This window comes from Sodiomyces alkalinus (assembly GCF_003711515.1).
Source record: "Sodiomyces alkalinus F11 unplaced genomic scaffold SODALscaffold_1, whole genome shotgun sequence".
In the NCBI taxonomy this organism is placed as follows: Eukaryota; Fungi; Ascomycota; class Sordariomycetes; order Glomerellales; family Plectosphaerellaceae; genus Sodiomyces; species Sodiomyces alkalinus.
Genome location: NW_021167079.1, coordinates 182,172 through 198,866, shown reverse-complemented (window position 1 = coordinate 198,866; position 16,695 = coordinate 182,172). Strand labels below are relative to the sequence as shown.

General features: G+C 43.5%; 1 protein-coding gene across 1 annotated transcript; it reads right to left on the bottom strand.

Annotated features, from left to right (window-relative positions):
• Positions 1 to 1,230: 1,230 nt before the first annotated feature.
• On the bottom strand, positions 1,231 to 5,111 carry SODALDRAFT_325973 (WD domain-containing protein). The gene is made up of 3 exons (XM_028610043.1): positions 4,790 to 5,111; positions 2,014 to 4,693; positions 1,231 to 1,945 (listed from the first exon to the last, which is right to left on the bottom strand). The coding sequence occupies exons 1-3, from the start codon at positions 4,901 to 4,903 to the stop codon at positions 1,602 to 1,604; spliced, it is 3,138 nt and encodes a 1,045-aa protein (XP_028469589.1). The 5' UTR covers positions 4,904 to 5,111; the 3' UTR covers positions 1,231 to 1,601.
• Positions 5,112 to 16,695: the final 11,584 nt, after the last annotated feature.

Below are 16,695 nucleotides of genomic sequence, written 5' to 3'. Positions count from 1 at the left end.
GGCTAGAGAGCCGTAGCCGCCGTATAGCGGAAACGCGGTAGCGCCCCCTCGGCCCCCGCTCCACCGACAGAGATTAGCTTAGACTTACCTACCTAACTACTAGCCTACTACACTTCCCGTTAGCCACTAGTCTAGAGGTAAGATCCGGATACGTAGCAGGGATAAACCGGGGCTATATTAGCCCCGTAGCGGCACCTCTCTACCTAAGGAAGTATATAGAGGTTTTCCACGGGTTTTACCCGGGTTTTCCCCTTTATAGCTACCCGAGAAGGACCGTATAGCCTAGGAAGGCTCCTATAGATTAGTTAGGATAGCGGAGTAAGATCGATAATAATAATAATAACTATATAAGAAAATAATAAAATAATAGCCTAATAGAATTATATACTAGCGTAATATACAGGTTCTAAAACTATTTCTATATATACACTTTATCTATAAATATCTAGCGATATAAACTAGGCCCGACTACTCTACGAAATCAGATATAGAAACGCCTAAACTATTATTCACGTAAATAATAAATATAAAACCCTTACTAAGCCGATATAATTAAAGAAGACTTACTAGCCGAAATCCAGATTAATAGCTATTAGCTTACTACCCGATAAGAAACCGATAGATATAAGCTCGCGTAATATACGCGGAATATAGTATAGGATATCGGAGTATAAATTAACGACGCTATAAAAGATCTTATATAGGAAATCGATAACGTAACCTAATATATACTTAATAATAACCGATAATGCTATTAATATATTCTCGTAAGAATAGAAGACGATAAATACGAGATTATATTATATATACGTAATAAGATAGCATAAATCGATTATATAGTCTGAGGTAACCACCTTAAGATAATATATAAGCTCGAATAATAATACTAGACAGAACTTTATATACTTAAAGGCCGACGCCTGGATACTAATCGAACTATATAGGAAAACTCTAGAAACGCTAATATACCTATTAAACGGGGGGACGGATAGCTTAGTCGTATAACGAGATTAATATTATTATTTAGGGCGGAACACCTATAGCGAGACTATACTAGTATATAAGCTACACCGCACTACTAGCTATTAGATTAGGGCTAGGGTATATAGCTATATAGTTGTACTAGCCTAGGGCATATATTAGTAGCTCTCTATAGTCGGCTATATCTGGCCTAGTCTTAGTATATATATTATCTTCTGCCTTATACTAAGTCTATATCGCCACAGAATCCAATAACCATATGTCCGGAGTAAGTACAAAGTACTCGCGGTAGCCCTCTCTGGAAGGTAATTAATAAGGTAATGACTTAGGTACTTAAATAGGTACTCTAAGGTAGACACGCAACGGCTTTGAAGTCGGAGCCGTCGGGCTGTTTAAGGTACACTTCGCCTAAGGTAGGTATGCTTCTTTGGAACTCCTCTCTATTACCTCAGCAACCTTCCAGATGCACCACAGTCCTCAAAAAAGGTCTGTAGTATGCATTCATAGAGGACTTCGTCTTCTTGCAGAAATATCACGCAACAACGGCACCATGACACAAAGGGGAAAAGGATATGACGCGTGAGAATTTGTTCGAAAATATCAGCCACACAGTCGGACTATCATGTCCTTGGACTCCTAAGGAAGCCCACAACACCGCCACAATATCCTGTAAGATCATCTAGTCTTTTACTCTCTCTTTCCTGGAGATCCTTCCACTCCTGGAGGGCCCCTAGTATCGTTTCGCCTTCCATGACGACGTCAAAGTGCAATCGGAGGAATACAGCCATCCACGCCTGGGTAAGCTCGTAGTCGCGACGTTCGCCAAGACGTCTCGTCAGTGCTCGAATGAAATGCAGCAATCCATTCGACTCGTTGTCGCCGCCGTCACCAATAGAAAGCGAGCGGAGCTCAAGATCGGCCATCGAAGGAGAGAGTGATTTTAGGTATTCGATAAAGTTGCCGTCTAGGAAGAAACATCAGCCAAGAGTTCCGCGCCACGCAGGCGGGGAGAATGGGTTTGAAAAGACTTACAATTTCCAGAAACAGCGCCTTCGGAGAGCCTGTTGGTGAATAATTCTTGCAAACGCCCCCGTTCCAGTCTAGTGATCTTGGACGTAGCCTCTGGCGCATTGGCTGCCGCCGCCGCCTTCTCCAAGGCAGACAACTTGTCTCCTTGCAGGGACGGTAAGAAGAACGGTGCCTTTTCCGGCGCGCTAGGCCGTTCGATCGGTTTGTTTCGTTGCTTGATTAGATCCAGGTGTAAAAGTGTTTGCCATCGGGTCCTCGGCACCAGACTGAGCGTCATAATGTCGGCACTGAGCTGGTCGATAGCCGGTGTGACGACGGCATCGCCCTCTTCCACGGTGGCCTCCTCGTCGAAAGCTGCTTCCACAAGCCCTTGGCCGCCTTCTCCCGAGGCCGTGGGAGCGGAAGTCAGAGCAACGCCCGTCTCGGAAATCTGTCTCGCCGGAACATGCTTGAACAGAGCCTTATTCGTCCAGATGGAAATACCGAGCTCACCACGGACAGATGCCGCTAGGAACTCGCCGGTGGCTGACGTAGACAGGGACTCGCAAGGCGCAGCCAAGCGAATGGCATCGATCAAGTGGCTCGTGGGAAGGTCCCAAACTCTGATAAGCGAGTCCTCGGACGCCACAATGATCCATCTTCCGTCGTTAGAGAAGCAGAAGTCGGTTACCTTCCCCTGGCAGCCCCAGAATTCTCGTATGGTTCGTCTGGTTCCCATGTCTACAACACGAATGGAGTGGTCGCCGCAAGCGAAGGCCACCAAGTCGTTTGCCGCGTAATACCGACTTGCCGTAACAGGGACTGAGCTCCAGTCAATCTGACGCAGCAGCCCTCCAGTTACAAAGTCCCAGAACTTGACCTTCCCATCGAGGGAGCAAGACACGACCGTTTTGTTAAGCGAATCGACAATGATGCCCGTCACGGCCTTGGTGTGCCGTCCAGTTCCAGGCAAAAATCCAGATCCTAGACTAGAGTCGAGTTGGCTCGTGCTGTCGGCCTGTTTGAGCTGCAGCATCTTGACCTGCCTAGCCTGAGCCGGAGACAGCTTCGAAGGAAACCGTTGGCGATGAATGCCTGACTGGAGATTGTACATGTCGAGTGCACCCTCGGAGGAGCCGACGAGGGCAAAGGTTCCACATGGGCTGATGGCCACGGTAGAGACGTTGGCACCGTCACCTGTCGGGAAAGCCCACCGCCCAGCCCGCTTTCTGCCCCAGAACCACGTGCGAGCGAACAAATCGTCCTTGTGGGCCGTAACAACGCTTTCCCAGCCTGTCATTCCGCTAACTTCGGCTTCGACCTGCACCTTGCGGTCTCTCCGCTTCTGCCAGATGGGCTGCTTGCCCGGGATGGCGCCAATGCCACCGTCTCGGTTAAGTGAGATAGCAATACAAGTAATTTCGGGGGCCTTGAGATCTTCGAGGGTCGTTGTAGGTCCGCGGGCCAGGGCTTTCGCAGATAACATCCCATGCTTCTTAGCGTCCCGCCGAATGTTGCCCTGACTGAGTTCAGTACTCTGCCCGTCTCGCCGTAAGCTCCAGCCCCACAAGCTACGGTCCTCCCCGCCGCTGATAATCCATTTGTTGCCGGCATCGGGTCCGTCAAAATCGGACGGCAGGAACTGCAAGCGCTTCACTGGTGCGGCATGCCCGCTCCGTTGATGGAGAATTCGTGGGACAGGAGAAAATGGAGTTTCATCAAACATCCAGGTCTTCAGTGCATTGTCGAGTCCACCTGTCACCAGGACAGGCTGCCCCGGCAGGAATTCGACTCTGCTCACACCGCCTCGAACGACGGGGCCATCTTCATTGGGAGGGTTGTGCGCGCTCCGGAGGATTCCTAGGACTCTGCCTCCACGATTAAGGTCCCAGAACGTAACGTCACCGCTGGAAGCCGTCGCCGTGGCCATGACACCGTCTTTTCGACCATCCGTACCAGCGCCCATGCCGTCCGTCCGAAAAGAGATGGTCGAAATCGGTTCGTCTTCGTGGCCAGCATTGAGCTGGATGATCGACAGGTCGGTCAAGACGTTGTGGATCACAAGAAGACCCTTGGAGTAGGCAATGGCCAAAAGAGATAGTGCCGGCGACGGTTGCAAGCAGGTGACGGAGCCGCAGCCCGGGGATGGGGGCAGGATGATGTAAATGAGCTTCCCGGTGCTTACGTTCCAAATCTCCACCCGCCCGTCTTTCCTGCCAACGAATATCTTGTTGATGTAGGTCGGCATGTTCACAACGCCGCCGGTAATCTCGTTGTCGCCTTTCTTTCCGGCCATTGTGTGCAGGCTCGTGTAGTGCTCGAGCGTGCCCGTTCGCCAGACCTCGAGGCGTGTCGATGCACATCCGACTATCCAGGAACCAAAGACGAGAATCTGTTGAATCGGCTGGTCGAGGTCGTCGGGAAGCCGGAGTTCCGCCACTTTCCTACCTCGTTGGAAAACCCATATGCCATGTTCCTCGCCATTCGAAGGGTCACCCCAGGCGGCAAAAATCTTTTCTTTCCAAGCATAGAGCGCGGTTATCTTCTCGGGTGTCTGGGGTCGAGTAACGAAAACCAGGTTTAGACCCCTTTTCAGGTCGTATGTCTGTAGAGCACAGCCGACGGAAGTGGTGATCTGGTAGGTAGTCTTGCCAAGGGCAACTGAGGTGAAGGGCACGTTTGTTGGGGAGACGAGGCCAACTGTCTTCACGATTGATTGTTAGCTGCCGAACTGAGGAACCTACGGAGGGAAGATGTATGAGAGATCATATCGTCAGTAGAGGAATGGACACAGCCATACCCGAAACGGCGCAAAGATGCGCGAGGCTGGGTTCGAAGGACGAAGCGCCTCGGCTGTGGCATTGAATCTCTGGCGCTTCACGAGGGGTCCATTGTTGTCCGATGAGTGAGGCATCGTGACTGCCTAGAATCTTATCGACGGACTGCGTCAGAGGGGGAGAGAAAAATACACCTATAACTGAGGCGCCGCCAATGTTTTGGCTTTCTCTCTGCGCGTGGGTCGTCTATCAGATAAAGCGTAGTCAAAATCGTCACAAAAAACGGTCAAAATTGATTGAGTCAGTTATATGTGTATTATAACTGTAACGGACCGTCAGAGAATTCCTGCCACCGTAATATTAGTGGTGAAGATTCTGCAGATGTCCACCCGGATTATAAGCTCGGCAATCCGGCCTATTACGTAACCGTAAATCCATAAACGGGCTATAGTCTATCCGACACACCCCCTAATCGCCCTAAAACGTTAGTTAGGCGATTAAAGCTATTCATAACCGGCAGACATAACGAGTATACGGCCTATATAATCTCTTCGCTATAGCCGCCCTTAAATTCGTCCTCCAGGTCCTCGAAATACTCTATCCGGACTTCCTCCAGCTATTTTTACTATAGTCGTTCCCGTATATCTATCACTCCTACCTAGGACCTAAATATCTTAAATTTCTCGCCGTATAACGCCTTCGTTAATCCGTCTACCACTATTTCCGCGCTCGTAACGTACGTTACGAGTATTTACCCTTATTCCTTTACTTAACGTAATTAGTGGCCGTGGATATCGATGTGGCGGAGGCGCGTTATTAGTGTGCTAATCTCTTAATTGACTAATCGAATTGTTTGGTTATTATCGTATAAGATCCTTAATTCCGGATCGTTAAATTCCACTCCTATACTAAGTAATAGGCGTTATATAAAGATACCCTCTTTTACACCTTATACTAACGCTAATAGCTCTACTTCCGTTATTAACGTTATAACCGTATCATGCTTATTAGCGCGCCACGCGATTATACCTCTAAATAAGCATATTATATACCCTTAACTACTCTTACGATTAAGGGCATTATCGGTAAATAAGGCGTTAGTGTAGATATTGATAGTATCGCTACCCCCTAGTTCTAACGTAAACGATTAGCTGTTAATCAGATAGAGGATTAGATAATCGGCGGCCTTATGGTAAACAGGCCCTGGATTAACGTTAAACCGGCATAGCCTTAATACTATAAAGGAGATATCTAGCCGCGATATCACTACTATGTATAGTATAGATCCTATCTTCCGTTAATAGCTTTTAACGTTAGTCGAGGTCCTTAAATAGGGTAGTAGCTCTATAACCTTAATTAGGTCCGTTAGGCGATAATTACTACTATACTTACTATTCGGCTTTAATAGGCGTTCTAATTTAGTAATATAGTCGCGTTATAATAGCTAGACTTTACGGGAGGCACGGTCACGAATAACCTTAATACTAAAGAACCATTATAGAGGATCGCCAGCTTATAGGTTATAGTGGCGTTATAGGTTATTAATAGCCTGCTCTATCTATGCCTTATATTATTTCTTATAAGTAAGAACGATATTATTAACGTAGAAAAACAGGATTAAACCGCGACGTAGAAAATAGGACGGTTCCTACGGTACTATCTAAAAACCGTCCGCTAAAAGGATAGCTAAGAAATACTTTTACTATAGTAGTAAGGACTCCTTAAGCCTATATAACGCCTTTTTCAGGTATAAACGGCTCCTAGGGGCTAAAAAGCCTAGCGGCGGGTATATAAAGATATCGTGGGGGAGGGGCGCGTGTATAAACGGGTTTATAACGTCGAATTATAATAGCATAAGGTTAAATCGGGCAGCGATAGCTATTAACGCGCGGAATGACTATCCGGCTAGCGTTACTACGTATATCTCCTTAAGGGAGAATTAATACTCCTAATCTCCTCGCACTATAAGCCTTACCTTATATTTGTATAGGAATCTATACTTATCGAATTTATATATTATTACCTATATCGAGTTAAGAACCTAATATCTATCTACTACGGACGCCGGCACCCGTATCCACGACCCTATCTCCTCGTGGCTCCGCAGGTGGTCTTCTTATACCTATTAGAATAGGTAGCCGTAAGGGTATAAGGGTATATCGCGAGGGTTCTTCGGAGGAGGAGGGAGTTCTTTACGGTGGATCTTTACGGCTGCCGGGGTAACCGCCGGGGTTATATTTCCCGATATAGCCTCCCGGGTTATACTTCCGGTAGCTACTACCGGGGCCGTGGATGTACAGGGTATCGTTAAATATCGCTATAGCGCTATAGGCGTAGACCTTTTTAACCGTAATTTAGTTAGCGGAGTCCTATTTAATATATATATATCCGGGGCGTAACGGCCAGCGTTAAATACTACTACCTAATAGTCTCTTTTCTAGCTATCGCCTTACCGGTCAGGACGCGCTCCTCTATCTATAAAGAACCCTGTAGCCGTCACTATAGGGATATCGCAGTATCGTGTTCCTCTATCCACGAAGAAGCCTATAGCCGTAGGTGCTTTATAATGATTATCTAAGATCACGGCTACTATTAACGCTATAACTAATAGCGGGGTTTCCGGTAGAGTAGGAAGCTATGGACTTATAGGCTACTATAGACGGGGATCAAGCGTCACACCAGCTAAATCACACGGTTCGTTACCTAAATCTTGTCCTCCTGGACTTAAGATAGCCTCCTCCACCCCCTCACGGCTAGGTATTACGGACTATAACCTTAACGGCAGCGGTTATAACGCCGTCGAGAAAGGGGATCCGGGGGGAACTAGCCCTAGTAAAGAGTTAAATTCAAAATAGGCAGTTATATAAAGGGGGGGGGTCCTTAGCTTATACGTCCGTAAACGACTATAAATCTCTAGCCCTCTCCTACTCGATCTAACTAATCAGGTCTTCTAGTTTCTCCTCTATTAATTTACGGAGGTTATCCTTAAAGGCGTTGATATCGCCGTTGAAAAAGGCACGTTCGTTAAAATCTATATCGCGCGTACGAATAACGCGGTAGTAGCGCCGGCCTAGCACCTAGATACGGAAGATATTAGTAGAATCGTAGCCGATGAGGTAGCCGATATAGGCGCGTGGAGCGATACGATTTAATAGCTTATTAGTGCCCTTTTAGGCGTCCTTAGTTATCGGGTACGCCTTATAACCGTAGGCTCGAAGATATAATAAAATCGGCTTCCTTTTAAAGAGGACCTTATAGGGCGTTTTCTAATCCTTTTACTGCTTTCGTGGAGTGCAGTTATAGACGTATACGGCCGTGGGAATAGCCTTAGGCTATATAAACGGCGGTAGCTTAGCGTGGATATTTATCGTATAACCTTTTAAAATCACCACGGTAGCCGCGCGTTCGGCACCCCCGTTCTACGCTTAAGTGTCGGCAGCAGATACCTCTAATAGAATACCCTCCTCACGTAAGAAGAGGGTGATATCGGTAGCTTAAGTTAGCTCGTTATCAGCCTCGAAAACGCGCACCTTATAGCCTAATTAACGGTCTATCTAGGCGAGGAATTCTTTAATTATAGCGAGGATATCCACTACTAGCTTACTCTTTATAACGTAGGTGGCCGTAAAACCACTATAACGGTCGGTGGAAAATATAAACCTCGAGTCCCCGTCGGATATTCAGTTAAAATCCCTAAAATCAATCGCCTACTATTCTCCTACGTAGGCACGTACGGTGCGAGGACGCCTACTAATATACCGTTTAGTCTTTATAAGCTCGTAGGCCTCGTAGTCGATAGTTATTAGTCCCTTTATTTTAACCCCCTACGTCTACTCTTCTAGGTGTCTAAACGGTTTAGGGCCTGCATGCCCTAGCCGTATATACCACAGGATACCCTTTACAGTACTTAGATACCGTATCGTCGATTTATAGATAGCTTTTCGGGTAGCAGAAGAGGAAGAAGAAGAGCCTAGAAAAGCAGCCGTAGATTGGTCAGAGGGCACGTATTTAATAACGGTTTAATCGAATCGGTGACTTAGCTAGTATAATATAGATCTATCGGAGCGTCGAAGGTAGTTATTTAGTGGCTTCTAATCCTACTAGTATCCTCGAAAACGTAGGCGTTAGTTTAAGATTAAATTATAAGTAAAATCTACGCAGTATACGATATTTAAGAGCCTGAAATCGAGGCCTCCTATTAGTCCGTTTAATCTCACGGTCACGTGGCCGAACCCTTTAATAGGCAGGGTTAAACTACCGGCTACTACGTAGTCCCCCTACGTGGCAGGTGTAAATTCAGAAAAACGGGAGAAATCGTTAAATATATAAATTATGGCACCGGAATCGAGGATAGCAGAAGCTCGAAAAGGGTAACTAGTAGTAGCGCTTTCTGCTATAAAGCTAGCGGCGTGGGAGACGCCGCTACGGACGTTACTATAGTTAAGTCACGCCTCTTTAAGCTATATAGAGTCCCGGCCTACATCCTTCTTCACCTTCTTTATAGCGCGTAATTCTTCCACTTCCGCGCGTATCGCAGGGTTATATTAGAGGATCCGTTAGACGGTTATTTTAGTGCTATCGTAAGTAATCCAACTATCCGTTACTATTTCCGGGAATAGGTAGTAATAGGCGTTAATATCGTGACTAGGCGTAGTATAAACGCGGTAGAGTTCCCCTTACCGGAGGGCAGATTAACGCCTTTTAGAAGAAGAGCGGTTAGTTAAAGTAGTAGAAGGTATAGCTATAGATACCGCGGTAGTGGGATTCTTAGCTTTATTCTTCCCACGGCCGCCCTTTTTTTTAGGCTTAGCCGTGGTCTTTAAGGTATCTTTACCCTCTTCGCTTCTAGTATACAGTGCAGGGAATACTATAGCGCGATAATTACCGCGCTTTCCTTAGTCTTTAAACCTAGTCTTGATATATCGTTATCTAAGGGTGTGAAGATCCTCGGGTTAAACTACTTCCTTATCTAGGAGGCGTCCCTCGGCTTCGGTCTAATCGCGGCTAGCGATACCACGGATACCTCTAAAGAAATCGGCCACCTATACATTACGGGCGTCGATTTAACCTCCTCGAGGTTCTTTAACAGTTCCTGCTAACGTGCTAACCACTCCTATAGCTTCTTAAGGCTATTCGGAGCTATACGAACGTGTTCGTTATATTCTTCGTAGATATCCACGCGGCGCGTAGTTATATAGTAAGCGGTATCGCGTTAAATAGCGGTATACACCCCCTAAGGGGTGGCGTTACGTAGGAGCAGCTTACGGCTTTTATCGATTATCTTAATCTGCCACGATAGCACGGCGTTAATACCTTTAGCGTATTTATAGTGTTTATCCCTTTATATCTTCTAGCGCTATATCGCAGAGTCGTAGGCGCGCTAGCCGCCGGCTATTAGATCTAATAGCTACATAGGCGTGGCGCCGATTTACGTAACCGCGTTTAACGCTTAGAAATCGTCGTAGGTAGGTAAAATAGGGTATTAAGGAGGGGGAATAGGATGATTAGGCCGTAGATACTCCTATAGTTTATTATTAACGGCCGTAGCTTCGCAGTGGCTATACTAGAGCTCCTAATCGTGATAGGTTTTATACGTAATAGGCTGGTATTCTGTTATCTTAATAGTTATTTATAGATTAATACGCTATATCGGCGTAGCTAAATAGCTTCTTAAATCGGTAGTAGTGGTAGAGGTAGGTAATTCACTTAGTAAGTAAGACTCTTAATTATCAGATAAAGCGTAGTCAAAATCGTTAGAAAAAACGGTTAAAATTAATTAAGTTAGTTATGTGTGTATTATAACTGTAACGGACCGTTAGAGAATTCCTGCCACCGTAATATTAGTGGTGAAGATTCTGCAGGTGTCTATCCGGATTATAAGCTCGGCAATCCGGCCCATTATGTAACCGTAAATCCATAAACGGGCCATAGTCTATCCGACATCGTCTTTCCTTTGCTTGTTTTTTTCTTTTTTTCTTTTCCCTCTGCCTATTTTTTTGTATCTTATCTGTCAGATACTATAGCCACCTTATCGGGGTGTGATAAACTATATTATGTTAGACGTGTGGAGTACCTCGCTCCTATATATCCACCCTTATTTCCCCTGCTTTTTCTATATAGTTAGATATCCCCGTGAAGTGTCATAAACTTCACTTAGATAAATACATATATATTTCCGCGTACCTTATTTATATTCTAATAGTTCTAAGCCCGGCGTTCTAATAAACAAAGCTATTCCGATCGATCCTATAGCTTCTAGGCTATCAAAATCAGCCTTAAATCTATAGCGGGTAGTTTAGTATTATTAGTAACGTCCGCCTACTTTAGTTTTATTTAATCATTTTATCGTTTTTATCGTACTACCGTTTAAAGCGTTTAGTATAGTTAATTAACCTTTTCGATTATCCTATTCTACTACTTTTTATTAGTATAACGATAACTTCCACGGTAGTAATACCCGTTATAGGCCTCGTAACGCTTACCTCTCCGAAAGATTAAAGGCCTTATATTAAAGCCGTAATAAGTATCGCGTACTCTCATAATATTGCCGACCTCGTTAATCCTAACCTTAAAAATGCTAAACGGCCTAAGCGCCATATTCGAACCGATCCACTATAACCTCCTACTATAGCCGAAGAACGTAACGCCACTAATTAGGATATACTGTTTAAGATCTGGCAGGTGGAAGAGGATCGGTATAAGGCTAAAAAGAGGGGGATATAAGTACTCCACGACTATATCGCGAACACGGTTAGCCCTGCTTTAAAGGATTAGTACGCTAGTAAAATGGAAGTTAAGGATATCCTGTATACCCTTAAGACGCACCTTAAGCTAACGAACGCCACCTAGAAGTTACTGATTAAGGGACGCTAGGACGAATACCTCTAAAACGTTAGGCGTATACCCCACGAGCGCTAGCTAGAAGACTTTATAAAGCTATACCGCGACGCCGAGATGTATAAAGTTTAAGAATACGATACTATGAAATAATAGATAGACGGCTTCTTTAACGCTATCGGCTATATAGTATTAGAGTGGTTAGAAGGACGTTTTATATAGCTTATCCGGTTAGAAGAGGAAGACCTAACCTTGATTTAATCTATCGTGGAGGAATATACGATATAGCTTTATCGCCGCCACCTATACCGACTCGATAAGAAGCCTACCGTAGTATCCTTTTATACGGTAACCTTCCTAGGTAAGGATAAAGAAGGTAAGGATTAGCGAGCATAATTAGGATAGTAAGATATTTAGTAGTCCTCTCTATAGTAAAAGAAAGAGTGTCTTTACGATTACCGTAATAAGAAGAGGAGTAAATATAACTATAAGCCTTTATAGAAATGCCTAAACGTTAATAAGGTATACAGGAAAAAGGGATACACACCTTTAAAAGAAATCTTAGAATGCTATAACCAGATTATTAAGACCTAGGATAACGAACGTTAAAAGAGATTCCGGGAGAATATCGAAAAGGACGCTAAAAGCCTAAAAACAGGTGCTAAAAAGAACTCTTAGAAGTTATAGCCGAAAGAATCGTCGACGGAGGTATCTAATTTTATCGATAACCAGGATAAGGATTCCGATAAGGAATCCTATAGAATATACTCTCTTCTATAACTAAACCGTAATATTAGTAATAACCTCTTTAACTAGCTATTAATCGATTCCGGCACCTCTAGGTATATTACTAACTAACGATATCTGCTACAGGACTACGAACCTGCTATAGAAGAGTATCGTTTTTAGACGGGTGGTGGAGAGACTAAGCTAGTTAAGCGTTATAGCAGGATATACTTAAAAGAAGACGACGAATATAGTAATCCTTTCGTTTTAATGCTAAATCGTGTTACTTTTATATAAGATTACCTAACAACCTTAATTATAACCAGAAGATTAAAGGAATAGGGTATCGTTTTTAATACCGACCTCGAGGTCTTAAAGGTTAAGAGATCTGCCGAAGAGAGCTTATTAGCCTTACTACTTAATAACGTTAACGATTAATACGCCCTCGTTTTAACGGATCGCTAATAGCACCTACTAAGTAGCTTCTTTAATAGCTCTATAACGCCTACTATAAGCGTGGTAGACGCTCGCTTATAGTATAGGAGGCTAAGGCACGCCGGCGGTATTACCCTCGATAAAATTAAAGATACCCTTATCGGAGGCGTTATTAAAGGAAAAGGTCCTCTTATAGTAGATTATAAGGCCTATACACTTAGTAAGGCGAAGAAGGTAGTATCTAGACGGTCGCCTAACTACTAAATAATAATACTATAGTATAGGGTGGAGGTTAACCTGTTTAGTCTTAATATGGCCTATAACGGTATAAAGGTCGTAATACTTTTATACGATCCCTGTACTCGTTAAGCTATTATACGATTCCTGCGTGACTATAAATTAGCCTTACCTATATTAGTGAATTTTAAGTTCTTCCTTTAAAGGCAGTACTACTATATAATTATAGTAATCCGCCTAGATAAAGAAAGATCCCTTTAGAAAGGCTTCGATAAATAGGCCGATAAGAGAGGGATTTTGCTTAAGAGGTTATCGCTATATATAGCCGCGCAGAATCCGAAGGCAGAATACCACGGCGGCGTTATTTCTACTATCACGAGGACCCTAGCTATGGCCTTAGGTATCTAATAGGATATATACCCAGAACTAGTAGCTATTATAGTATATCTGTATAACCTTATCCCTCGGAAGGACCTCTAATAGCAAATATCTTAAGGGTAGATAGAGGATTAGATTTATAAATAAGGCCTAAAGAAGATCCTAATAAAGCCTATAGTTAACTACCTAAAAAGGTATAGGTATAGAGCCTATCCACTAACCGCGGATTATTAACGAGGTTATAACCGTAATGCTAAGCTCGCGGAGAGAGTATATATCGGCTATTTGATCGGCTATAAAAGCACTAACATATACCGGATTTAGGTACTAAAATTAGGGAGGATCCTACGCATAAAAGACGTCACTTTTAACGAAAAATAGCTATATAAAGATCGTGACCACGAACCTAAGGTGTTAATTAAGGTTTTCGAGCAGCTTAATCTGCCTATAGATTATTAACTCCACGATTCTTTAAGTATTACTACCGGCGTAGTCGATTTTCACCCTTAAACGCTACTAGAATAGAATACTATAAGGGAGGCTATAGCGGCCGCTACTACTACTACTAATGCTTTTAGGGGGGTAAATAGAGGTGCAGGTTTAATAACTACTACAGAATCTGCAGAAGAATAATAATAGCAGGAATAGCAGGAGGCACCTAATTAATAGGCACGTGCATTAGAGTAAATAAGCCCTATAACGCCTTCCACGCCTCCGGCGGCACCTACTTTAACGTCTTCTATAATTATACCTATAATTATACCTTTAACGGCACCTATTTTCCCTCCTCTAATAACTATAAACGGTCCTCCTATACCACTAACCGGAACTACGGATCTACCGCCTATTTGTAAACGGCCTAACGATACCGAAGATTAATCTAACAATACGGCTATAACCGGCGATACTATTAATATAGAATTATTATCCCCTAACTAATCGGTTCTTAAAAAGAAATTAACCACTACTACCGCCGTTAATCCAGTATCTACGGCTCCTGCTACGGTAGAGCCACCTACTATAGCTAAGTCTTTATAAACCTTTTCTTCTACTACTATAGCTAACTAACCTGCTTTTATAAACAGAAAAAACCGCCCTCCTATTATTCTCATAGCCGCTACCGACCGGCCTACCCGTAATAAGCGTCTAATCAACCGTTATACGCCTCCTTCCTTTTATACCTTCTATAATCAGATCAAGATACCGAAGAAGCCGCTACTATACCGCGATATATCTAAGGAACCTCTAAACTAGTCTTAAATGCTAAAGAGTCCCTATAAATTAGAATAGATTAAGGCCGCCTCCTAGGAGGTCGGCACGCTTAGGTTAATAGGCACCTTTAAATAGTGGGAATAGTCCTACTAATAGGGGTATAGCTCGGGAGTACCCAAATTAGTTCTAAGGCTACTAAACCTTAAATAGGTTATTAAGTATAAGGTCGATCCTACTAGTTACGTTAATAAGTTTAAGGCGCGCCTTTATGTTCGAGGGGATTAATAACCTAATAACCACCTTAACGCTTACGCCTCCACCCTCGCTAAAATGACCTTTAGGTCGCTAATAGGTATTATAGCCTATTTCGATCTTAAGACTTAGTAACTTAACGCTGTTAACGTATTTACTAATACCCTACTTAACGAGGAAATCTATATTAAGGATCCTCCTAGTTAGTAGTTACTCTAGTCGGCTACAGGCCTTAAAGCCCACAAATAGCTTAAGGACCTTTTAAAGTAACGTCATCCTATATAACGTAGAGGGATTTAACGGCTACGCCGAGCATTATATAGCCTCCGTCGTTCCCTAAAGCTATAGCACGAATAGCTCTTTTTAGTTTTAGGTAAGTACGACCTAAAGTAAGTAACTAAAGACGATTACGTCTTTAAAAGCAAGGAACTAATCGCGTTTTTCTATATAGACGATATTATTTTAATCTATAGGAAGGAATATTAATCTACTACTAATAACCTTATATAACAGATACAGCAGCACTTCCAGATCAGAGATCTAGGCCTAATTAAGTGGTTCCTAGGGATTAGGGTTATTCAGGATCGCTAATAACGTAGGCTTTAGCTTTCCCTCGAGAACTATATCACCGATAAGATAAAGGCATTATAGGTAGATTCTAAAGGTTATAGGGTTAAAAGCCCTCTTCCTTATCCTAACGTTTTAGAACTATCTACTACCGACTAATAAGCCTCCGAAGAATTAATCTATCTATATCTTCGGAAGGTCGGTTCTATTAACTACGCCGCCTATTAGACCCGGCCTAACGTCTCTAAAGCCGCTTCGAGGCTTACCGAATTCAGTACTAACCCGTTAAAATAGTATCACGAGGCTGCCGATAGGTATTTAAAGTATCTCGGCTCGATAAAGACCCTATACCTCTACTTCGGACTATATAAAGACTACTAAAAGCCTGCACTCTTCTATACTTCCGACGCCGCCTTCGTAGACGACCGTAAGACTAGGTATAGCTCGTAAGGGTATATAACCCTACTATTCGGCGGTCCTATAGACTAGAAAGTAAATAAGTAAATAAGCCTCGTGACCTCTAGTACTAAGGCCGAGCTAGTAGCCTTTTCTGCTACTACTAGGCAGTATATCGCGCTAAGGCGTTTAATAAAGGACCTTACCCTTACTTTTAAGGAGGAACTACTAATAGTATACTAGGATAATTAATAAACTAAGTAGCTATTAGAATCCCCTAGGCCTTAGATTAACTCGAAATTAAAGTATCTCGATATCCACGCCCTTTACATCCGATAAACCGTTTAAAAATGGACTATCTCGATTAATTAAGTCGCTACCCACGATATAGTCAGCGATAGCCTTATAAAGATACTGCCCTCGTAGAAATATAGGGCGTTTATATATCTGTTAGGGATAAAGGTCCTAAGCCACGGGGCTTACGGCAATTATAAGAGGCGCGGTGCCGAGTTTATAATCTATTGCCTAGATTAACCGTGGTTTTAGTGCCCTTTAGATTATTATTTAGGCACCCGTTTTTAACGTGGTTTTACAGTTAATTTAACCACCCGTTTTTACACGTTTTCAACGTTGTTAGGCATAAAAGGAGCGCGCTTTTTAATAAGCCGCTCTTTAACCGTTAGATCAATATCTAGGCCACTGTTTTACCCTAGATTTACGGCTTTAAATTAAGCGGAACAGTCAGGATTAATCCTGTAGTTCTGGGGGGGTGTGTTAGATGCCACAGCCACCTTATCGAGGTATGATAAACAATATTATATCAGACGTATAGAGTACCTCGCTCCTATATATCCACTCTTATTTCCCCTGCTTTTTCTGTATAGTTAGA

What these genes read in the sequence shown, in the direction of transcription:
- SODALDRAFT_325973 (XM_028610043.1), bottom strand. Translation starts at nt 4,903, where the DNA reads ATGCCTCACTCATCGGACAACAATGGACCCCTCGTGAAGCGCCAGAGA. An exon ending in GCATCTTTGCGCCGTTTCGG is followed by an intron (nt 4,694 to 4,789) that starts GTATGGCTGTGT and finishes TCAATCGTGAAG; the next exon opens with ACAGTTGGCCTCGTCTCCCC. An exon ending in AGGCGCTGTTTCTGGAAATT is followed by an intron (nt 1,946 to 2,013) that starts GTAAGTCTTTTC and finishes GTTTCTTCCTAG; the next exon opens with ACGGCAACTTTATCGAATAC.